We start from the raw sequence: 25,213 nt of genomic DNA, 5'->3' as shown, positions 1-25,213 counted from the left end.
TTCTTTGTGCTGTCAGCACAGGTCTGCTTGATGTCACAGGCTCCTTTCTCTGATGTTTACCAGCTGAAAACAGAGCTAATATCATTAGTTTATGATTTCAGTAGGCGATCTCTTTCTCTTGGTCTACATTTCTGAGCATTGATATGGTTCAAAACGACTGGATTCCTTTCTCTTGGCGAACACTGGTCATCCCTGAGTTCTTCCTGGGAACTCTGTCCAATCTCTGTGTCCTCCACAACCAAGTTTGTTGATGTCATAATCTCTGCTAAATCCACTTCCTCACCTGACACTCACTGCTACCTGCCTCTGCCCTGTCCCTGCTAAGACGGAGGCCCAAGATCGTGAAGGAGGTCTAGTGGTCAAGTCTAGAGGAAGGACACTTTAGTTTTTGCCCTACTCAAATCATCTTTCAGGTGATTTGACAGTGACTGCCCCTTCTTTGTGATATTCTCTCCTCTCATATTTTCTTCCTACTTTCCTCCTCCCTTTCTTTTATTTCTTGCCACTTTTCTTTGGGGACTGTCTCTCTCTGCTGTTTCTCAAGATTCAGTCCTTGGCTCCCTTTCTGACTACTCTGTCCTGTTGGGCAGTCTTGTGTACTCTCCTCTCCCGTTTCCTTTAGCCAGCACCAGAAACACAAGGACTCCAAAATCCTAAGAGCAGCCTGGCGTATTCTGTTGTCTTCTGGAAACTCTGCATTTCCACCTGCAACTCAAACCACCTGTTCAGAAGTGGTAGGGCATTCCATCTGTCCCAGGAGATCAGCATGAAGTATTGAGAACTTGGATGTGTTGGTGTACTTGGGTCTCATTCTAGATACGTCACTAATGAGCTGTGTGACCTCAGATAAGTCACACAATCCCCAGAATCCCAGTGGAGGAAGGATGCCGGTGATATAAGGTGGTGGTTTTTATGCAGATTGTGCATAAATCATGTGCAGAATTGTATGTTCATGTCCATCCCTCTCTTTTTCTCTCCCTTTTCTCCACTGGCTCACCCCAGAGAACTTCTGATACACTCTGTGTATTAGAACTTCTGACAGGTCACAGACACTGAGCCCCTCTGCCCCAGGGGCATTCAAAGTTCCACATTCCTTTACCTCAGATGCTGCACAAAGTATTTTCATTTTCTAAGTGGGCTGCATCATGAAGGAAGTTGGGAAGCTCTGCTTTAGAGCACTCTGTGTTCTAACAAGTGCTAAGAACTAGTAACAGGTACAGGTGGACTGGCAGGCCTGGCTTATCTTAGCCTGTGGAGTGCTTTTAATAAGGAGAATGCACTTTCCAAATTTCCATAGCTTTGCCTTTTAAGGATACTGATTTTGCATGAAATCCTTGCAAGGGGTTATTTCTTTATTTCCTGTTTATCATAGGCGTGCCTGGGTGGCTCAGTCAGTTAAGCATCTGACTTCGGCTCAGGTCATGATCTTATAGTTCATGGGTTCAAGCTCCGCATCGGGTTTTGTGCTGACAGCTCAGAGCCTGAAGTCTGCTTCTGAGTCTGTCTCCTCCACCCCCTCTGCCCCTCCCCCACTCACGCTGTGTCTCCATCTCTCAAAAAGTGAATGAACATTAAACAAAATTTTAAAAAATTCCTATTTATTATAAATGGCCTTTTTTGTGTTAAAAAAAAAAAAACCCACCAGATTACATCTGACTAAATGTTTAAGGGCAGAAAGAATATTAAATCCTTATAGAGAACATGTGGGAAAAAATAAGGGCATGATGTAGTAGAGCCAGTTTAAAAAGATATGATATCATTGTGTGATTTTTTTTTTAATAGTAAAAACGTGTTTCACGTAGTTACCATTTTGGTCATGGGTTTTGGTTGTAATTATATTGAAAACTTTTAATGTTAAAAAAAAACTTGCATTCCCTTAGGTCTTTTCTTTGAAGCTTTCATTCTTGTTGTTTGAGTTTTAAGATACAATTTCATTACATGATTGTCAACATTATTTGTCAAAATATTTTTTTGTGCGTTTAGAATAGGAATTTTAATAACAGCATTTCAGTTTAGTATACATTAAGTTGAAATGTAAATGTACATATGTTCTTTTCCACATATTATCCAAAGGCTGCAAGCTTGGAGTGGAAGAATAAGGAGAATCAAGATACTGGTTTTAAATTTCTTTTTACATTGTTTCGAAAGTATTATCTTCCTCATTTATTTCCATCATTTACTAAGTTAACAAACATCTACAAACCTGTACTTGGTAAGTACATTGGGTTGTATCTAGAGGATGTCCACAGGGAAGCTGTCCAGTCTCTTTCAAAGTGGCCTTTGATTATTTTTAAGTAAAATAGCCATTTTATTCTTATATTTAATGGTAACTTTATTGTAAGAGGCTTAAAGTTTCCTAGTAAATGATTTTACCTATTTGTACAAGCTTCAAGAGGTACCTCATCTCACAGCAATAAAGGGGACTATGGCTCCTGTACTCAGAATAATTTGACATGTGTTATGGGTTTTTGGTTGTAATTATATTGAAAACTTTTAATGTTAAAAAAAAAAAAACTTGCATTCCCTTAGGTCTTTACTTAGGAGTGGTGGGGTATGGTGAGACCCCAGACCTTGCTCAGTGGCTAGGCAAGCCAGCCCAGGCTACACAGCTGCCCACAGTAAGCCCTTTTATACTGGATCTTCCATCCAGCAGGTGCTGCTTACAGCTTATGGCGGGACCGATGCTAGGGCAGTTAGGCACCCCAGGGACAGTAAGCTCCAGAAAGGAAGGAAACATAAGGGAGTTTCTAACTTAGCTGATAAAGTTTTTCTTCTATAAAAAATGAGGGCATGGGGCACCTGGGTGGCTCAGTCGGTTAAGCATCTGAGTTGGGCTCAGGTCATGATCTCACAGTTTGTAGGTTCAAGCTCTGCATCGGGCTCTGTGCTGACAGCTCAGAGCCTGGAGCCTGCTTCGGATTCTGGGTCTCCCTCTCTCTCTCTGCTCCTCCCCCTCTTGCACTCTGTCTCTCTCTAAAATAAATGTTAAAAAATTTTTAAAAAGGAAAAGAAATGAGGGCTCATAGGACAGAAGCACCCCTTAGATTGGTGGCAGTGGGGGGCAAATTTTTCTCTCCCTATTGTTTTAAAGCAGTTGAAATTAGTTAAAATGAATAATCAAGAACAATTTTGCTTATTTTTGTTTATTTATTTAATTTTGAGACAAAAAAACAGCATGAGTGGGGGAGAGTTAGAGAGGGGAAAGAGCAAATCCCAAGCAGGCTCTACACTGTGAGTGCAGAGCCCAATGCAGGGCTTGAACCTATGAACTTGATATCATAACCTTTCCTGAAGTCGGATGCTTAACCAATTGAGCCACCCAGGCACCCGGGATCAGGAACAATTTTGGAAGGGGAAGATCACGACAGACGTTAATCCATCTGGAGAATGTGGACTACTAATTCAGTTGTCTTTGGGTGTTTATTTACACACACACACACAAACACACATGCATGCTTGGAGAAGGGAAAAATAGCAAAAACTTGGTGCATTTTGAAAGATGTAGAAGTACTAAACTTTAGAGGTACTGAGATGTGTATTTTGTTAACTATATGTGGGTATATTTTTTCAGAATTTGTTTCTGATTTTATAGTCTATATTCATGTAGAAAACATATTATTAATGTGCTGAAATTAAAAGTTATTTGTTGAGAACTGCTTCATGCAGGTTTCTCCAAGTGGATACAAGTTAGTACGAGAATTGGACATACAGCAAGTAGTATCTCAAACCCAACACCATGTAATTTTTTTGTATTGATTATGGAATTTAAAGATTGAGGAATGGACCTCTTATTAATTTGTCTGATACCTCAAAGATGAATTCTTTCTAACATAACGTAGATTGTATTGATTTTATTCTTTGGATTCATCTAAAGGGAAAAGGATATAAGACTAAAAGTCCAGTGGATTATGGTTAGTGTAGTATTGGATGTTAAAATACCTAAAATGATGAAAAAATGTGTATATGTGCTTTTATATTTTTTTGTCATAAAATAAGATTAAATTATTTTGTCATAAAATAAAGATAAAATAAACTACAATATATGTGAAAATATTTTTAGGCTTATAATCTGTCATTTCTCAAATTTGTTAAAAAGAGTTGTTAGCTTAGTACATCCACAGCTATATACCACAGTTGTAACAAGCACACAACAGCAGTACCCACCATCCCATCTTGGTCAGGTTGCAAGGCAGAATCAGAAACAAGCCTACCAAAAGATGTCATTTCTAATAATTTCTGGTTCTTTTTAGTCGCAGTTCAAACAGATATTTGTCTGCTTGGTTAAATTGAATCTTCTGTGGGGGTTACATTCACTAACCTGATATGTGCTCTTTTTTCTTTCAGACATCCCCCATTTGAGACCAAAGCCAGTGTACATTACTACGACTCGAGACAATGAAAACATTTACAGTACAAAAATTCCATACATGGCAGCTCGCGTTGTTTTTATTAAGTGGATTGTCACTTTCTTTTTGGAAAAAAAGTATTTAACTACAACACAAAACACTAAAAATGGAGTTGATGTGTTGCCCAAAATCATACAGGTATGCCATTCATCATCTTCTTTTACTTAGGTAAGAATACACTAACACATGCCAAAGTAATTGGTTATTAGGGTTCTTGGTTCTTAAGGGATGTTGGTTATGGGGACTGGTTTATTGGTGGCTTTGTCTGTATTGCTGAGGTGTCAGGGGAAGCTCTGAGGCCGCACTCTCAGTGCTCTGTTGACACTGCCATGACAAGGCAACCTTGGGGGCCAAGGAGACATTCTGAGAGATGGCTGTTGTGTGCACACTCCTGGCTCTCTCATTTTCCCTCTTTTGCTCAAATACCAGTGACCTTGGAGCATAAGACCACGGGCCTGTGTTGGCTTCCCCAGTCCCCAACAACAGGAAGACCCTCAGGAATCACATAGGTGGGCCATGGAGAGGACCCATGAGACTGCCAAATGCCCTCTAGGATCTCAGGGGAAGGAGTGGAAGACCCTCTCAGGATTTCAGAGTGCTTGTTAAGCCCTGATAGAATCCCTGGAAGAGAAATCTGTCTCTCCCCGAGGCCTTTAGTGAAGACCTCTTTCTGTATGGGGCCTGTAGTGTACCTACTCTCTTTTGCAGCCTTAGTCCTGCACAAATGGCTGAGTTACTTTACCAGAAGGCTGAGTTACTTAGAGACTTTGCACCAGGTAGAGCAGGACCACGTGGGGAAGTTTGAGAGCAGCCACTCCACAGCAGGGTAATGGTTTTATGCAGAAAGTGAGGTCCACTTAGAGCAGGTTTGCTGATACTCTGGAGTTTCCAGAAGTGTGACCTAGGCCTGAGCTGGGAGAGTGCACACAGCTGAGTGATTATTAGCACCTTGATGAAGGAGCACCAAACTGAGGTCCAGAGCGTGTGGCCCCATTGATAAGAACTGACTGAAGAACTGGAGAATTTTGTTTCAAAGATGTCTGAGGGGGATACAATTCCAGTAAAAACAACAAAAGACTTAATGAAAGTTTTAAAAGAAAGCTTTAAAAAAACATTAATTTAGGGGCGCCTGGGTGGCTCAGTCGGTTGTGCATCCGACTTTGGCTCAGATCATGATCTTGCAGTTTGTGAGTTTGAGCCCCGCGTCGGGCTCTATGCTGATAGCTGGGAGCCTGGAGCCTGCTTTGGATTCTGTGTCTCCCTCTCTCTCTGCCCCTCCCCCACTTGTGCTCTATCTCTCTCTGTCTCTCAAAAATGAATAAATTTAAAAAAAATTAAAAAAACATTAATTTAAAAAACTATAAATTCATTAATTTAAAAATTTAATAGATAAACTGGCGATTGTAATGATCTCTGCTGAGAACAAAGTTGATTTTCCAAAGAAATATCCCACAATATTGAGGAGAAATTCAAAGAGATGAAAATCAGAAATTAATAAATAAGATCTGAGGACAGGCCCAGACCTACCTTGCAAGTATCATGAGGACAAAAGGAGAAAAATTCAGAAGTGATAATTGATCTAATGAAATGTTTACTTGAGCTGAAAAAAAGTCATGATTTAGACTAAAAAGACCTTCGAGTGCCAGAGAGATCTAGCTAAACAGACACAGACCTAACAGACATTTGGCTTTCATTGATTAAGAAAAAATTATACAGCCTTCCAGACAGAAACCACAGGTTCTTTTTAGGAAATGAGACTGCATAACATTGAATATCGAATCTAATCTATAGCCCTGGGAGCTCAAAGAACTCAGTCTCTCTCTCTCTCTCTCTGTCTTTCTCTCTGAACCTTGATTTGTATCACATACATAGTCAGATGTCAGATTGATTTAATTTCTAAATTGATTTAAGGTCTAAATATAAGAACAAAGCAATAAATTTGGGAGAAAATCTAGGGGAACATATACATTTGGGAAGTGGTAGACTACGTTAGGTAGAGACAAGACCCACAAGCCATAGAAGAAATGAGGTTCCACCTTATTTAAAAAATGTGAAAAAAGTTTGTATGTGCAAATATAGAGTAAAGCCACACACAGACTGTGAAAAGTATTCATGACATCTTAGCTATTAAAAGAGTTCATGCCTCTAATATAGAGAGAATGCCTACAAATTGACAAGAAGACAAACAGTTCAACTCAAAAACAATTCAAAACAGACAAAAGGAGATAAAACAGAAGTTCACAGAAGAGGAAATAAAAATGAGCCAAGATTTCACCATCAGTCAGGGGAACACGGTTCTGGACCGTTGAGAGACCTTTACTGACCCATCGGGTAGACAAAAACTAAAACTTATCAGTAGACAAAAATTTGTATGAAATCATATATAAGAAACTCAGTCACACCCTTGATAAATTTTATATTACATCTTGTGTTGTTAGGTCGATTCAGAGCAGTCTATTTAAAGGCTATGACTTTTTCCTACCTGGTTTTAAAATTGTAGAAAACCGTCACCTGTATTTATTGAAAATAAGTTTCTCATTCTTGAAAAATACATTTGGTTGCCGAGAAGTAACAAGAATAGCAGATTAACCACTGCTTCAAGATTCTGATTTTTTTCCTTAAGTGGCCATTCACACTTGTGAGTCATCTACTTTTATTATCTGGTTTTTTAGTGTCATAAAAGCCTGACCTCCTGAAGCAATTCGGATGGTTATATCATCCTAACAACAACAACAACAAAACTCCATAACTCAAACTGTCTTAAAGATAAAAAAGAAACATTTTAATTTCATAAAATAAGCTCATGGCAGGGCTGGCAGAGAATATGGTTTACTCACACTCTTTCCATGATTCTCTACAGTCTTCCCTCCTCTGCCCTTTCTCTCTGGCAGGTTTGTCTTCAGCTTCCCCTTGGATTGTAAGATGGCTGCCAACAGCTGGGGCACTGCCCTCTTTGTTCATATTCAGAGACAACCCAAAAATAAAAAGCCCTTCTCTTGATGAGATCCCATAGTTCATTTTTGTTTTTATTTCCCTTGCCTCTGGAGACATGTCTAGTAAGAAGTTGCTGCCAGGGCAATGAAAAAGAATGGAATCTTGCCATTTGCAACAATGTGGATGGAACTAGAGGGTATAATGCTAAGCGAAATAAGTCTGTCAGAGAAAGACAAATACCATGATTTCACTCCTCTGTGGAATTTGAGAAACACAACAGGTGAACACAGGGGAAGGGAAGGGAAGGGAAAAAAAGATAAAAATGGAGAGGGAGACAAACCATAAGAGACTCTTAAAGAGAGAACAAACTCAGAGTTACTGGAGGGGATGGGCTAAATGGGTGATGGGCATTAAGGAGGGCACTTGTTGGGATGAGCACTGGGTGTATGTAAGTGATGAATCAGTAAATTATACTCCTGAAACCAATACTACACTGTGTGTTAACTTGAATCAAATTAAAAAAAACAAAAAAGCCCATCCCTTCCCTTTTGTCTGAGTGGAACAACTTAGTTACTTGCCTCTCCTAGAACAATAACAAGGCACTGATTGCGTTAAAGCAATGTGAATGGCCCAGTAGGGACATGATTGGCTTCCAATCCCTGGTGCTGTGGATGGGGTCAGCTTCCTGTGAGTCACCTGGGCTGCAGGGGAGGAGGCACATGGAGCACCATGCATCCATTAGGGAAGGGAATGGGTGATGGGAAGACAACTCTCCAGGCCCAGTGCTTCCACACCCTGCAGATGGCTGCACCTAGAAATGGCCACTGCCATTGTGTAGACTATTAATATGCCTCACAGTAAGTTGTTGTAAGTTTTCTTTGCCATGGTAGCAAATTACCACAAAGTTTTAGTGGCTTGAAAGAACACAAATGTATTATCTTGAGTTTCTGGAGGTCTGAAGTCCAAAATCAGTGTCAGTGTGGTAAAATCAAGGTGTCTGTGTTTCTTCTGGAGACTCTAGAGGAGAATCCATTTCCTTTTCTCATCCAGCTTCTAGAGACTACCTGCATTCTGTGTTTCATGGACCTTCATCATGACACCTTCTGTCCCTGTTTCCATCTTCACATTCCTCTCTCTGTGTCTGATCCTCCTGCCTCCTTATAGATCCTCGTGATTACATTGGGACCACCCAGATAATCTAGGATAATTTTCCCCTCTCACATCCTTCATTTAACCACATCTGCTAAATCCCATTTGCCATAAAAGGTGTAAGATACTCTAAGGTTCTAGAGATCAGGGCATGGTCATTATTCAGCAGACCACTTTTCTCCTGTAGTCCTTTCTGTGCCTGTACAGCTGTGTTCCCACCTCATCTCACATGTGTCCACTGTGTTCCTCTCTTCGTTTACAGTGTACATGAGAAAAGGCAATTTAAGCACCTGAATATTAGATTTGGGGGGCAGAGTTGCGGGAGTAAAAGCACATATAATTTTGTCTCCTGAAATTTTTTATTTGGAATTTCAAATGTAATATAATTTTGCCTGTGTAAAGTGAATATCACTAAATGAGGTGATCCAAAATCTCTTTTCAAAGAATATGCTGCTCTTGTAAAAATCCCTTTAAAACAGTATTTTAAGTGCTGCTTCCAAATAGAGTTCACACTTTTGCCATTCTGACTGTGTTAAAGGTCATAGATGAGAGATTGTGTGTGTGTGTGTGTGTGTGTGTGTGTGTGTGTGTTTTCCAAAGTGAATTTACTTCTGGATCTAGAATTAATACCTTTGACATTAGTTTTCATCAGGGAGGAAAGGAATCAATACATCATCTAGACTTAGTTTTCTTACCACCTTGGAGAGTCTGGTTTAACAAATACTCTGGTTCAGTGGCATCATTCAGGGAGAACGAAAATATAGTTGCTCTCATATCCCATATATTGTGTTGGCAACAACAGCATAAACCTGAACATTCTTGGTGCATCATTTCAGCTGAAAATATTTTTAGTGAAGTGTTATTTAGTCTTTAGTAATTCATTTTTTTTAAGTTTGTTTATTTTGCAAGAGAGCACACAAGTGAGGGAGAGGCAGAGAGAGAGGGAGAGAGAGCATCTCAAGCAGGTTCTGCACTGTCAGTGCAGAGCCCGATGGAGGGCTTGAACCCACGAACCATGAGATCATGACCTGAACTAAAGTCAAGAGTTGGACGCTTAACCAACTGAGCCACCCAGGTGCCCCAGTAATTCATTTTTGTATGAGATAAAAGTACTTCAGTATACATTAGAGAAAGCAGAGGGGTGATTTTAAAATGTCAGCAGTGACCATTTTTTACCAATTCTATAAGCACATTAACTGACATTATAACCCATAAAAATCCATTTGGGAATGTAAAAGAAAGTTTGAGATGGTATCAGTTGATCACATTTATTTGTATGATAATCTTTTATTTATAATTTTACTAATTGTAAATCAGTTCTTCAATAAAGATTCATGGGCTGTGGGTTTCCTGAAATTGTTGTATTTCGTGGGATGAACAATTAGAAAAAGTGAATTACACAAATTGACAACCCTATACGAGTTTGTACGTTATACAAACTCATTTGTTTGTTGACTACCACGTTAGTACTTTCTGTGTCCTAGAGCTCTGCCAAGGCAAATGCAGTCTGCCCCCAACCATGCAGGCAAATCATGACAATGAAGTTGAGTGGCATCAGGCATCACCAATAGAAGGGCAGTTGCATTCTCTCGTTCCATACCTTCTTTGTGGGTGTCCCCGTTTAGTTTGACCCTGGGAGTGAACAAGTCTCAGTATGAGCTGTCGGTTGAGAAGAAACCAGGATGTTGGGGAGGGGTGATGGGAAGGATTAAGTGGCAGCCTGCATCGTGCAGTTTCCTGAGTCCTGGCAGTACAGGCCTGGTCTGCTTCAGATAGGTCTGTTTCACTAACGGAGGCTTCATCATGTGCCGAAGAAGTAAAAACTACTTTTGCATTTGCCACCAGAATCAACTAATACCAAATAGTAGTTGAGAATTCCAGCTTGGTTGTAGTGGGTGGAAAATGGACTCTCTCCATTACTAATTCTTACTTATGCTTTTACTGTTAATCTTCACAAAAGAGATAAGGAATGAGGAGACTTGGATTATCAATTTGCTTTCTCTCTCATCACTCACTGCCATTATAAACGTCTGTCAGAACATAAAGATGTTTTTAGAAAGTGGCCTTTTGTGGGGAGAGTGGGGACTAAGGCTAAGGAAAGCATTGTTCTATCAAGAGAAGTAGCTTTCAGTTTACAGTATGATGGGAAATCCATCTCTGGTGTTCTATTTGGATAACAGAACTCACTTTTCATTTTTTAAAGTTTATTTTAATTTTCTTAAATTGAAACACAGCTGACACAATGTTACATTAGTTTCGGGTGTACAACATAGAATTTGACAAGTGTGTATGTTATGCTGTGCTCACCTACCACCTGTCACCATGCAGTGCTAGTAAATACCATCGACCATATTCCCTATGCTGTGCCTTTCATCTCCTTGACTTATCCATTCCATAACTGGAAGCCTGTACCTCTCACTCCCCTTCACCCATGTTGCCTGTCCTGTCATCCCCTTTGCTGGCAGCCACCAGTTCTTTGTATTTATGGGTCTGTTTTTGGTTTTCTGTATGTTTGTTCAGAGTACATTTTTTAAATGACTTGGTACCTTTAAACATATTTCTTTATTTATACTGTTTAAATTACCTAATAGTTGTGTTATCCAATTAGTTATCTAATGATTTCAAACCTTGGTGGCTTAAAACAATAGCCCTTTTGTCATATTAAACATTATACTTTTGGGGTAGGGAATTTGGGCAGGATTTGGTTGGGCAATTCTTGTGCTTCATGTGGTATTAAGTGAGGTCAGTGGGTGGTGGTCTTCAGCTGGTGGCATCTTGGTTCAAGATGACTTTATTCAAATGCCTGGATGCAGTTGGAAAGTGGGGTTCAGCAGGGCCTCTCTTTTCATGCAGTCTCTCTGGTAGGGTCGCGAGACTTCTTCCCTGGCTACTCAGGGCTCTATTAGCAAATGTTCCAAGAGATGGGAAGTGGTAACTGTCAGCCTTTTGGCCTGGGCCTGAAACTGGAACAGGTCTCTTCCACTCTATTACACTTGTTAACACAGTCACACAGCCTGTGTAGATCAAATTTGTGGCCATTTTTTAAAAATTTTTTTAAATGTTTCATTCTTGAGAGAAAGAGAGACAGAGCATGAATGAGGAAGGGGCACAGCAAGAGAGGGAGACAGAATCTGAAACAGACTCCAGGCTCTGAGCTGTCAGCACAGAGCCCGACATGGGGCTCAAACTCATGAGCCGTGATATCACGACCTGAGCCGAAGTCGGACGCTCAACTGACTGAGCCACCCAGGCGCCCCAAATTTGTGGCAGTTTTTAATTTGCTGTGTATAATTTAATGTGTATATATACATGAGGGTTTTTTCTTCTTTTTTTGCCTATGAGGAAAATGGGAGTTATTGATCAAAAAGTCACAGGTTATTGAGCCACAAGAAACATTAAACTTAATCCAACCTTTATATATCTGTATCTATATCTATCTATATATACACACATACATATATACATACATATGGATATATATGTATATGTATGTATATATGTATGTGTGTGTGTGTGTGTGTGTATATATATATATATATATCAGAAAAATGAGTACAATTTTATTTTTCTACAGAAGATAGTTGATGCGTCATAAGGATGAAATAATTTTTATAGGACAGCTCATCTCACAGTATGACAGTGCCTTTGATAAGCCACACAGACTTAAATAGCTAAGGCATGAAGAGAAAAATTGTTATAAATATAATCTTCCATTAATTTTCTCTAGAGATTGCTATTTGGATATCTGCTTTCAAACTGTCCTTGGTAGTTACTGAAATTATTATTTTGTACTACTCATATGTTATCACTTTTTGTAAAAAATATTCACAGTGGGTAGAAGTTTAGTGGTATTTGGCTTATACATTTTTGACACTTAAAAAATAATAGTGGAATTTATAAAAACAAAGCAAAATTATATGTGTATTTTATTTGGAGGAAACCTTTAGTTCTATGGGGAGATGAGAGCAGAATTCAATATTAAACTTTGTGAGTCATTGCATGAATTATTTTATTTCCTTGTGCTCATAAAGTCTTCTAAATATTTAAGGTTTTGTAAATATTTCAGTTAAGTTCAGTCTGAGATTCTGAATATAAAACTCAGATCAAAATTCTTCTTATAAAATACTCTCTAAAGATCTTGACACTCTTCCATCAGATATCATTTAATCTTTTGAATCAAATGATGCTTTCCAACATTGTGGCTGCAAAAATTCCACTGAACTTTAAGATCTCTGTGACCATAGAGTAAGTGCTGAATTTAGAGGCCAGAGGTGATCATAGTGTAAATTCACTGACACAATTTGTTATGTGATTTTACAAATGTAAATTAAAGTTTGTAGGTTGCTGGACTTTCACAGTCTCACCTCCTTGGAATAATTTAGTAGTTTTCCTGTTAACATAACTGAGTTGGAGAGGGGTTAGTTGGTGAATTGGAAAATTGGTGAGTACAGGTCCTGGAACCCCTTGTGCTCTGAGCAATGCTGTTGTCCAGCTTGCTGTTAAGCTGACGGTGTCCAGAGTTCTTTAAGATGAAACAAGCCTTCAGGTTCACTGGGTGTTCTTGAGGGTTGAAGACAAGGCTCTCTCAGAAGTGGTAATGACTTTTTTCCAGACTGTTGGTGGTGGTGCGGGGCAAGAGAGAGCACCGGAGCTGGATGGCGGTGGGCCCACAGAGCAGGACAGAAACCATTCCAACAGCAGCACCTTGTCTGACCGAAGACTCAGCAACTCCAGCCTTTGTAGCATTGAAGAAGAGCACCGCACAGTGTATGAAATGGTGCAGCGGATTCTCTTGTCGACACGAGGTTATGTCAACTTTGTGAACGAAGTCTTTCGCCAGGTTAGTGTGTGTGTGTGTGTGTGTGTGTGTGTGTGTGTGTGTGGTGTAAGTTCATGAAATTGAAGAGTTTTGTTCTTGTTCTTTTGCTCATAGTACTGCAAGAAATACTATGGATGTGTTGGTCTACATTACAAGACTGAATAATTATCCCTCTAATCCCACTATGAATTTCAGTCATGTGGAGTGTTGTGATATTTTTCTTTTAGGATTTTTTAAAATTTTGTTCTTGTAAAATTCCTACACATGGAGAGGAAATTCTGTATATGAACAAATCATCCCACAAATACCCTTGTGCTTCCATAAACCCAGTGGTAGGTGGGAAGAAAGCCCTTGCTGAATACTCAGCAACAAATGAACATCACAAAGAAGAGCCTCAGGCTGGTGGTGTACCCAGGGTCCGAGGGAGCTCTCTGGACGTTTCTGCAAACACGTGTACTTTCCCTACACATATGCATGGCATGCATATGATAGAAATATTTATGACACCAAATAATGCATATGATAGAAATATTTATGACTTCAGAGAAATAAGCTGAGTGGGGAGAGGAATAAAAGGAAAGCAAGGGCTGAGGCCAAGACGCTGACATAGCATACCTATGGTGGACACTGTGGTGGGTGGAATAGGAGAAATGTAAACAAGAAAGTAGGTGCAGGTGAGGAAGAAGACAGCATAGATCAGAGTCCAGGCAACGATTAGCAGCCCTGAACAACAACTGGGGCTGGCTCTGCCCCCCCAGGGGACATTGGGTGCTGTCTGGAGACATGTTGGGTTGTCACAACTGGGGAGGGGGCAGTGCTACAGGCATCTACTGGGTAGTAGCAAGCGATGTTGTTAAACACCCTACCAGCACAGGACAGGGCCCCTGCTACCCCATGACAGAGAACATCTGGCCCCAAATGTCAGTAGTGCTGCTTTAGAGAAACTCTGACAGAGGAAGCAGAACCTGCAGTGCAGTGGAGCAAACAGCAGCTCTGTGGTGTGGGGTGGAGCCACTGGCCACCTGCACCTTGGTACTAGTGCCCTGGGAAACAGAACCTGGCTCTTCTGTGGGCATATGCATGTGATGGAGGGGTAGTGGTTTAGTCCGTGCACCCACACAGAGGGTGAGGCCCTCGAACGGCAGAGACCCATTATTGGTGGGGAGGAGGGATTGTGTACACGCACACGAATGATGCATGTGTGTCATGAAGAGCTTTTTGTGGAGGGGCGAGACTTCTAGGTAGTGATTGACCCCTTTCACTTCTGAGACTTTCATTAAAGAAAAATCAACCAAGAATGAATGTCCCAGCATAGTCCACAGCAATCTAGAGGTTTTAAAATATTTTGAATTTTAATGAATAAAAATTTTTGACTTAAGAAAATATTAGTTTAAACTGTAGTGAAAATTCCCCTTGTAAAATACTTTTCTGATTCTGTGGCTCAGCACTGCTTTGGTTCCTCTCACTTCCTGTGTCTTCATTTCTTGGCCCCCTTTTTTTTTTTGTTTGTTTGACCCCAAATTGCAGGAGTCGACCAAGGTTCTGGGCTTAAGCCTCTTCTTTTGTCACTGCACACTTTGCCTCCTTAGGGCCTTCATCGGTGACATGCAACTGCCACTCAAGCCTTTTGTCCAGACCTTGCTTCTTATTTCCACATTTGCCTTTTAAGATGCCCACTTGTGATCTCATCTGACATTCTAAGAGGTGTTTTAATGATAATGAGGACAAAGCTTAGCTTATTTTCTTCCCTAACCTCAGCTTCTCCCAACTTGAATGCTTCTTTAGCAGACTCATGTTCATGTGTGTAGTTTTAGCCCTCCTGGGCTCCTCGTCTCCTGCTCCTTCTGTGAACCGTCACCGGGTAAGTCATGCAGGGGGCTCTCTCACTCCTGTTCCCTCCTTTTCCTTTGACCAGTGTGCTCCTTGGAGCCCACACCTGCTGTGTCATCTGACTATACATGTCCTGCTGCTGAAACATTCTTTTATCATAATAGTCCATGATTTGAAAATCTACCCTATTCCCTCCATTAATGTTGCCTTGTTGTGTTCCTGTTGTACTTGCAGAAGGTGCTTGGTAACACTTCAATTTGAGTTGAAATCATCAAGGGCATAGAGGGCATATAATTGAGAATAGAGATCAAATACTTTATATAGTACAGGACCAGATGATAATATTTCAGGCTTTATTGATCACGTGGGCTCTGTTGTAGCTGCTCAGCTCTGCCTTCATAGTGAGAAAGCAGCCATGGACAGCAAGTAACAAATAAACATGATTGTGTTCCCAAAGAACTTTATTTATGAAAATCATGTGGTGGTCTGAATTTGGATGACAGGACATATTTTGCAGACCCCAATTTGTAACAGTGTTTTGAACCCTTGGAAGCTAGTGCTTACTACAAAAGCTAGATATTATTGACAAAGCTTTTAAATTTTACACAAGAGATACATGCTAAATTGATGTGATTTTACCTTTGTTACGTAAGTTGTTTTTTATACCCAGAGTCTGTCTGCCTCCATTATTGGTATTTCACCCCTGGCAAGAGCATGCTCTAAATTCTGAATTCCATTTAAGTCCTAAGTCCAATCTAAATTCCGTTCTGAAGTAGCTTGGGTCTGGTAGGCAACTGCAGACTACTTATGATTGAACTTCTGAGACATCTTTGTGCTGTGAAGCCAAAATAATATTTTTTTACATTTTATAATTATTCTTCATCAAATCTAATTTGAAAGCATATATGTGAAATTTAAAATATGAATGTTGCACATTTTAAAATATGAAGTAGAGACACTTTGAAGGGACGTGAGTTTTAACATTGCATTCTACTGCCCTCTTGTGGTCAATGATGAATTTTTCTTTTATGGATGGCAAAATGTGTCTTCCTTCATATTTGTGATTTCTTTTTCAGTTTTAAAGTATTCAAAGATTAACATTTAAGCCTAAAGGCCATTAAAGTTTAAAATGTACATTCAGGAAGTGCATGTTCTCAGTGGGGAGGTAAGATGTGTGTGTACACTGGAGACCAGTACGTGGTGGTGGCAGAAGATCAGATGTCCATGTATGTGGCCTGGAAATAAATGCAGATGAGGAGCCATGGGGGCAGAGTGGCTCGCGGCAGGGGCTAACTGTGCAAGTCTCCTTGGACTGGATGGTTCAGTGAGTTGCAGGCAGTGGAAATAGATGGTAACAGTAGAGACGAGATTCAGCCTCAGTGTACTGCTACTCCCAGCAGGCAGCTAGCAGTGAATGGTAGAAGCTTCAGGTAGGGCAGTTGTGTTCTCAGGGTCACTCCACTGGAAATTTGTCTTATTACTGGTGTTTTTCAGACTACCTTTTGTGACCATTTGTAGGTCATGAAATCAGCCCTTCAAAAACTGGTATTTTTTTTAAATAATGTAATAGAATAGACCAGAACATTTCAGAGTGTACTGCATGTTGTAAGGATTAGTATTTCTCTGTGAAACTTCTACAAAAAAAAATTTATTTATGTATATACTATACACAAATAGTATATCCTTCTATAAAATGGCTTACTTAGGTCATGGGTCTAAAAAGTTCAAAGCACTACTCACTATTAATTTAAGAAGAGCATCATTCCAGGTATTTATATATGTTTATATTTGGCTACTGGCCTGGCTAGGTAGATAAACAGATAAGAGATTGGCAGAGAGGTGGTGGGTAAGGCAGGATACAAACAGGCAGAGAGCAGCCTGGCACACAGAAGGGCTTACAGATGAGCTGATAGATATAATCAAACTGACAGGCAGGCATAAAAGAGCAGACAGATGGGTTAGACAGGCCAGCTAGAGATGGAGATGAGCAGGGAGGTGTAGAGGGACAGGTGCATAGGTACAGACAGATAGGCAGACAGAGAATTTGGCAGGCAGGTGTAGGTGGACAGGAAGGCAGCCAACCATGGACAGAGACAGATAAAGGTAAAACCAGACAGAGGCTGACTGAGGTGAAAGCAGGTGCAAGAGAGCGTATGTAGAAATGCTGGGGTGGGGGTGAGGGGCTGACAGAGAACTTCATGACCATGGCATCTTTATTTCTTAATGATTCTTAATGCATTTTTAATGAAAAGCTCTGAATTTTATTTGAATTTAACAGAAGAAAAGAAAGTGAAACAAAGAATTGCTGAAATTCAAATAAACATTCTTTTATGAAAAATATTAATTACTAAAAGGTTTGTCTATAATGAAAACATTATAATCACTTTAAGGTGTTGGAATCACTTTTTTAGCCCCATGGTGTAATTTTAGATTTACACCATGGTAGATTTCTTAAGAAATATGAAGAACTTATCAGCCTTGTAGTTTCTTCAGCCTCCTCTCCCCATCTACTTATTTTATTATATTATAAATTTATAGCATAAATGTATCATTATTTGTAGTTGGTGTGGGAATCCTAATGTGCAGAGTTGTTTAGTCTTAATTCTGAATTTAGATAGACTCTTTCCTCCTTGTGTCCTCAGTCTTAAAATACTTGCTTTGATTGACTTCTTAGATGGCCTTCTTTTGTCACTGAGTGGGTGTTTTCAAGGTATTTTGAGGCTCTATTCTCTGAGTCTCTTTATGATGAGGAATGTTTTCCTTTTGTCTTTCCTCATGAATGGCAGTTTAGCTAGGTATAATAATTTCAGGTAGCTCTTTCTTCCAGTTAGGAACGTGCAAGTAAAAACTTTTCTAGAACTTCCAGTATGAATACCTTCAACATGCTTAAAGTAATAAAAGACAAGCTTGAAAATGTTTCTGGGGAATAAGAAATTGTAGCAGATGACTAAGCAGATATGAATAAGAAGATAGAATTCTAAAAACGAAAAAAAATGTAATAATTGAAATAGCAAAGGAGAACCTCAAATTGGGGTAAGCTTAATAGTTGACTAGATACAGTTTAGGACAGAATAAATGGGATGACAGATCTGAAGAAATAATCCTGAATGTTCCTCAGAGAGATAAAGATGAAAAATATGAGAGGTTGAAACATGGAGAATACAGCAAGAACTTAGGAAGCATGTATTCCACTCTCCTCTGTCATTATTTTTTTGTCTACTGTTCTGCAAGTTACTGAGAATATCCTATTCTGACTGTGGATTGGTCTATTTTCTTCTTCAAAGTCAGTCAGTATTAGCTATGTATATATATTTGAGGCAAAATTATTAGTCTCAGTACAAATGTTGTATATTCCTTTGAATTGAATCTTTCATCTATAAGAATTTTTTCTCTTGATTTGTAATAATGCTTTCTTTTTCCTCAGAGTCAATCTCGCCTATTCTTTTTTTTTTTTTTTAATTTTTTTAATGTTTATTTTTGAGAGAAAGAGAGCACAAGCAGGGGAGGGGCAGAGAGAAAGGGAGACATAGAATCTGAAGCAGGCTCCAGGCTCTGAGCCGTCAGCATAGAGCCTGATGCGGGGCTCAAACCCACAAACTGAGAGATCATGACCTGAGCTGAAGTCAGACACTTAACCAACTGAGCCACCCCAGTGCCCCAATCTTGCCTATTCTTTTTTTTTTTAATTTTTTAATGTTTATTTATTTTTGAGAGAGAGATACAGAGTGTGAGCAGGGTAGGGGCAGAGAGAGAGACATACACAGTATCTGAAGCAGGCTCCAGGCTCGGAGCTCTCAGCACAGAGCCTGACACGGGGCTCGAACTCACGAGCGGTAAGATCATGACCTGAACTGAAGTCGGACGCTCAACCAACTGAGCCACCCAGGGGCCCTGCCTATTCTGAATAAAGCTCTACCAGTTTGCTTTTGGTTAGTGTAGCATGGTATATCTTTCTAACTTTGTACTTTCAACTATCCCAAATCCGTATGTTTTGGATGTCCTCTTATAAATGGTGTATAGTCATTTTAATAGCTTTTAAAATCAAACTGTATCATTTCTGTCTTTAAGATTTTTTCTTAATGTTTATTTTTGAGAGGGAGAGAGTGAGTGAGAGGGGAAGGGCAGACAGAGAGGGAAACACAGAATCTGAGGCAGGCTTCACGCTCTGAGCTGTCAGCACAGAGCCCAACATGGGTCTCGAATTCATGGACTGTGAGATCATGATCTGAGTCGAAGTCAGATGCTTAACCAACTGAGCCACCCAGGTGGCCCACGTTTCCGTCTTTTAATTGGAGCATTATTCCCTTTATATTTGACATAACAACTGTTGTAATTGTGTTTAACTTTACTGTTTTACTTTCTGCTTTCTAGTTGTTTTGAAGTCTCTCAGGCTGGTTGTTTTAGCATCCCATTTTTCTACTCTTGTTGGTATTTTTACACTCATTTGTAATATTTTAATTGTTCACATCCCTAATTTAAGGTAGTTTCAACTTTTATCCCATAAGTATGTACTCTAGTTCCATTTACTCCTTTCCAGTTCATATGCCCCTGCTATGTACAGATCTGCTTCAACTCATGATGCGATTATGTCCTGATAAGTCCATCATAAGTTGAAAATATCTTAAGTCACAAATGCATTTAATACTCCTAACCTACCAAACATCATAGCTTAGTCTTGTCTACCTTAAACATGCTCAGAATACTTACCTTAGCCTACAGTTGGGCAAAGTCATCTAACACAAAGCCTAGCTTATAACAAAGTGTTAAATATTTTGTACTTTATTGGATACCATACTGGGAGTGGAAAACAAAGGTTATATAGAGGGTTTAAGTGTATCAGTTGTTTACCCTATTATTATTTTGCCCAGTTTTATTCTTTTTGTTCACATATATTAATATGTACATTGCATTCATTTAGATTCATCCAAATAATTACCCTTTTATTACATTTTATCTCTTTACTAATTTCTGGCCCAAGATTATTTTCTTTCTGCCTAAAGAATAACTTTTAAGGAGTGCCTGGGTAGCTCAGTTGGTTAAGCGTCCAACTTCAGCTTAGGTCATGATCTCATGTCTCATGAGTTCAAGCCCCACATCAGGCTCTATGCTGACAGGTCAGAGCCTGAAGCCTGCCTCAGATTCTGTGTCTCCCTCTCTGTCTGCCCCTCCCCTGCTCTCTCTCTTTCTCAAAAATAAATAAACATTAAAAAAAATTTTAAAGAATAATAACTTTTAAGTTAGATCTCCTAGTAAAAGTTTTTCTCATTTTCTTATCTGAAAATTTCTGTTTTGCTTTCATTTTAGAAGTGCATGTTTTCTGGATACTGAATTCTACATTGGCAGCTATTTCCTCTCTGCACATTGGATATTTGTTCGATTGTTTCCTTGAAAAGCCATGCTAGGTCATGTGGTTGCTCCTTTAAAGGAGATGTTCATTTTTTCCTCTGGCGGCTTTTAAGATTTCTGATTGTTCTTGATTTTCAGCTGTTTTACTGTAATATGCTCTGTATTTACCCTGCTTTTGTTTTTGGGGTGTTTTTTTTTTTTTGACTCTTGAATTTGTGGGTATCTCTTACCAATTTCAGCAAAATTCTCAGCCATTCTTTCCTCAATATTATTTCTGCCCCCTTTTGCCAATCTTTCCTTCTGCATCAGCAGCCATGCATAGGATAACCTTTTCATTGTGTTCTCTCTCTTCCCTTGCCTTCTGAGTTAGCCATCTTTTGTCTTGCTGTGTTTCATTTTGGTTTCCTTCTGATTTTTTATCCAGTTTTCAGCCATGTCCATTCTGTTGTCAACCCATATAGACTGAGTTTTAAATTTTGGTTATTTTGTTTTTCAATTACATTTACACTTCTTTTTGAAACTTTCTTTATCCTGATCTCCTATGTGTTTATTATTTTCTTTATATTAAATATAATTTATTGTCAAATTGGTTTCCATACAACACCCAGTGCTCATCCCAACAGGTGAAGTATTGTTTGTTTTTTATTGTGGTTTTGTTAATATAGGCTTCTTTTCTCATATTTTGGATTTTTTAATTAATAAGCTACATATCATATTAACCATACTGCACAAATAATTTGGGTTTTACTATGATTTTATTTTCTTTTTTTAAATGTTTTTATTTAAGAGAGAGAGAGAGAGAGCATGAGTGAGAAAGAGGGAGAGAGAGGATCTTAAGCAGGCTCTGTGCTCAACACAGAGCCCAATGTGGGGCTTGATCCCATGACCCTGGGATCATAACCTGAACTGAAATCAAGAGTCAGACAGTCAACTGACTGAGCCACTCAGGCACCCCTGATTTTATTTTTCACCAAAGAAAATTTCTGTTTGCTTCTTGGGAAGAGAGTAACATAGTATACCTTGATTTTGGATTTGGGTTATGTAGTTGTCTACATTTGTCAAAAGTCATCACGTGGTCCACTTAAGATTCGTGCTTTTTGTTATTTATAAATTTTACTTAAAGTACCATAAACAAAGTTTTTTCTTTTCAAGTTTTTACTTAAATTCAGTTAGTTAACATATATGGTAAAATTGGTTTCAGGCATAGAATTTAGTGATTCATCACTTACGTGTAACACCCAGTGCTAATCACAACAAGTTCCCTCCTTAATACCCATAACCCATTTAGCCCACCTCAACCTTCAGTTTGTTCTCTCTAGTTAAGAGTCTCTTATGGTGTGCTTCCCTCTCTTTCTCTTTTTTCCTTCCTCTATGTCCATCTGTTTTGTTTCTTAAATTCCACATATAAGTGAAATCATATAGTATTTGTCTTTCTTGGACTGATTTATTTTGCTTAGTGTAATACACTCTAGCTCCATCCACATCGATACTAATGGCAAGATTTCATTCTTTTTGATGGCTGAATAATATTCCAGTATGTGTGTGTAGGTACATATGTATGTGAGCATGTATATATACACACACACATATGTACCATATCTTCTTTATGTATATATACCACATTCATTAGTTGATGTACTTTTGGGCTCTTTCCATAGTTTGGCTATTGTTGATAATGCTGCTATAAACATCAGGGTGCATGTGCCCCTTCAAATCTGTATTTTTGTATCTTTTAGGTAAACACCTAGTAGTGCAGTTTCTGGGTCATAGGGTAGTTCTATTTTTAACTTTTTGAGGAACGTCCATTCTGTTTTCCAGAGTGGCTGCACCAGTTTGCATTCCCACCAACAGTGTAACATCTGTCGTTTTCCTGTGTTGTTAATTATAGCCATTCTGACAGGTGTGAGTTGGTATCTCATCATGGTTTTGATTTGTATTTCCCTGATGATGAGTGATGTTGAACATCTTTTCATGTGTCTGATAGCCATCTTTATGTCTTCTTTGGAAAAATGTCCAGTTTTCCCAACACCATTTGTTGAAGAGACTGTCTTTTTTTCCATTGGATATTCATTTCCTGCTTTGTTGAAGATTAGTTGGCCATATGGTTGTGGGTCCATTTCTGAGTTTTCTATTCTGTTCCATCGATCTTTGTGTCTGTTTTTGTGCCAGTACCAAACTGTATTGATGACTACAGCTTTTTAATATAGCTTAAAGTCTGGAAGTGTGGTACCTCCAGCTTCGCTTTTCTTTTTCAAGGTTGTTTTGACTATTTGGGATCTTTTGTGGCTCCATACAAATTTTAGGATTGTTTTTTTTAGCTCTGTGAAAAATGCCAGTGGTGTTTTATAGGGATTGCATTAAATGTGTAGATTGCTTTGGATAGTTCTATTTGAACAGTATTTGTTCTTCAAGTCATGAGCATGGAATACTTTTCCATTTCTTCGTGTCCTCTTCAATTTCCTTCGTAGGTGTTCTATAGTTTTCAGAGTACAGATCTTTTACCTCTTTGGTTAGGTTTACTCCTAGATATCTTGTTGTTTTTGGTGCAGTTGTAAATGGGATTGATTCCTTGATTTCTCTTTTTGCTGCTTCATTATTGGCATATAGAAATGCAACAGATTTCTGTACACTGATTTAATATCCTGTGACTTTGCAGAATTCATGTATAAGTTCTAGCAATTTTTTGGTGGAGTCTTTCGGATTTTCTACATAGAGTATCATGTCATCTGTTAATAGTGAAAGTTTGACTTCTTCCTTGCCAATTTGGATGCCTTTTATTTCTTTGTGTTGTCTGATTGCTGAGCCTAGGACTTCCAGTACTATGTTAAATAATAATGGTGACAGTAGACATTATTTATTTCTACTTTAATCTTTATTATTTCCCTTCTTCCACTGGCTTTAGGTTTTATTTTCTGTTCTTTTTTCTAGCTTATTTAGGCGTAAGGCTAGGTTGTATATTTGAGACTTTTCTTGCTTCTTGAGGTAGGCCTGTATTACAATAGACTTCCCTCTTAGGACTGCCTTTGCTGCATCCCAAAGGTTTTGGACTGTTGGGTTTTCATTTTCATTAGCTACCATGTGTTTTTTAAAATTTCTTCTTTAATATCCTGGTTAATCTGTTCATTCTTTAGTAGGATGTTCTTTAACCTCCATGTATTTGTGTTCTTTTCACATTTTTTCTTGTGGTTGACTTCAAGTTTCATAGTGTTGTGATCTGAAAATAAGCATGGTGTGGGGCGCCTGGGTGGCGCAGTCGGTTAAGCGTCCGACTTCGGCCAGGTCGCGATCTTGCGGTCCGTGAGTTCCAGCCCCACGTCAGGCTCTGGGCTGATGGCTCGGAGCCTGGAGCCTGTTTCTGATTCTGTGTCTCCCTCTCTCTCTGCCCCTCCCCCGTTCATGCTCTGTCTCTCTCTGTCCCAAAAATAAATTAAAAAAACGTTGGAAAAATAAAAAAAATTAAAAAAAAAATTAAAAAAAAAAAAAAAAGAAAAGAAAATAAGCATGGTGTGATCTCAATCTTTTTATACTTGTTGAGGGCTGATATGTGACCCAGTATGTGATCTATTCTGGAGAATGTTCCATATGAACTTAAAAAAAATCTGTATTCTGCTGCTTTAGCATGAAATGTTCTGTATATATCTGTTAAGTCCATCTGGTCCAATGTGTCATTCAAAGCTATTATTTCCTTGTTGGTTTTCTGCTTAGATGATCTGTCCATTGCTCTAAGTAGGATGTTAAAGTCCCCTACTTTTATTACATTATTATCAATGATTTTATTTATGTTTGTTATTAATTGATATGTATTTGGGCACTTCCAAGTTGGGGGCATGAGACTTACAATTGCTAGACATTCTCATTGAGTAGATGCCATAATTATGATATAGTGCCCTTCTTCAACTCTTGTTACAGCCTTTGGTTTAAAATCTCGTTTTTCTGGAGGCACCTGGGTGGCTCAGTTGGTTAAGCGTCCAACTTCGGCTCAGGTCATGATCTCATGGTTTGTGAGTTCTAGCCCCACGTCCGGCTCTGTGCTGACAGCTCAGAGTCTGGAGCCTGCTTCGGATTCTGTGTCTCATTCTGTCTCTGTCCACCCCCCTGCCCCTGCCTTGTGCTCTCTCTTTGTCTTTCAAAAATAAATAAATATAAAATCTAGTTTTTCTGATATGAGTATGGCTATGCTGGCTTTCTTTTGATGCTCTTTAGCATAATAGATGGTTTTCCATTCCCTCACTTTCAATCTGCAGGTGTCTTTAGGTCTAAAGTGAGTCTCTTATAGGCAGCATATAGATCTTGTTTTTTGTCCATTCTGATATCCTATATCTTTTAATTGGGGCATTTATTCCATTTACATGTAAAGTGATTATTGACAGATATGAATTTGGTGCCATTGTTTTATGTGTAAAGTTGGTGTGTATGGTGATGTTCTCTGTTCCTTTCAAGACTTTGTTGCTTTTGGCCTTTCTTTCTCACTCAAAGAGTACCCTTTATATTTCTTGTAAGCCTGGTTTAGTGGTCACAAACTCCTTTAGTGTTTGTTTGGCTGGGAAACTCTTTATCTCTCCTTCTATTCTGAATGACAGCTTTGCTGGCTAAAGTATTCTTGGCTGTATATCTTTCCTATTCAACACATTCAGTATATCATGCCACTCCCTTCTGGCCTGCCAAGTTTCTGTGGAGAGATCTGCTTTGAACCTGGTTTTTCTTCCCTTGTAGGTTAAGGACTTTTTTC

General features: G+C 39.0%; 1 protein-coding gene across 6 annotated transcripts in view; it reads left to right on the top strand.

Moving 5' to 3' along the window:
- The window catches only part of RALGAPA2 (Ral GTPase activating protein catalytic subunit alpha 2), a 323,095-nt gene that overhangs the window by 71,656 nt on the left and 226,226 nt on the right, over window positions 1-25,213 (top strand). For all 6 annotated transcript variants that reach the window (XM_019462380.2, XM_019462378.2, XM_019462384.2 and 3 more), the window contains exons 8-10: window positions 2,074-2,212; window positions 4,345-4,544; window positions 13,102-13,329. In XM_019462380.2, coding sequence (XP_019317925.2) covers window positions 2,074-2,212; window positions 4,345-4,544; window positions 13,102-13,329 — 567 coding nt within the window. The remainder of the gene's footprint in view (window positions 1-2,073; window positions 2,213-4,344; window positions 4,545-13,101; window positions 13,330-25,213) is intronic.

Source organism: Panthera pardus, unplaced genomic scaffold, assembly GCF_024362965.1.
Source record: "Panthera pardus isolate Hobbes unplaced genomic scaffold, ASM2436296v1 HiC_scaffold_25, whole genome shotgun sequence".
Classification (NCBI taxonomy): Eukaryota; Metazoa; Chordata; class Mammalia; order Carnivora; family Felidae; genus Panthera; species Panthera pardus.
This window is presented reverse-complemented; position numbering and strand designations above follow the sequence as displayed.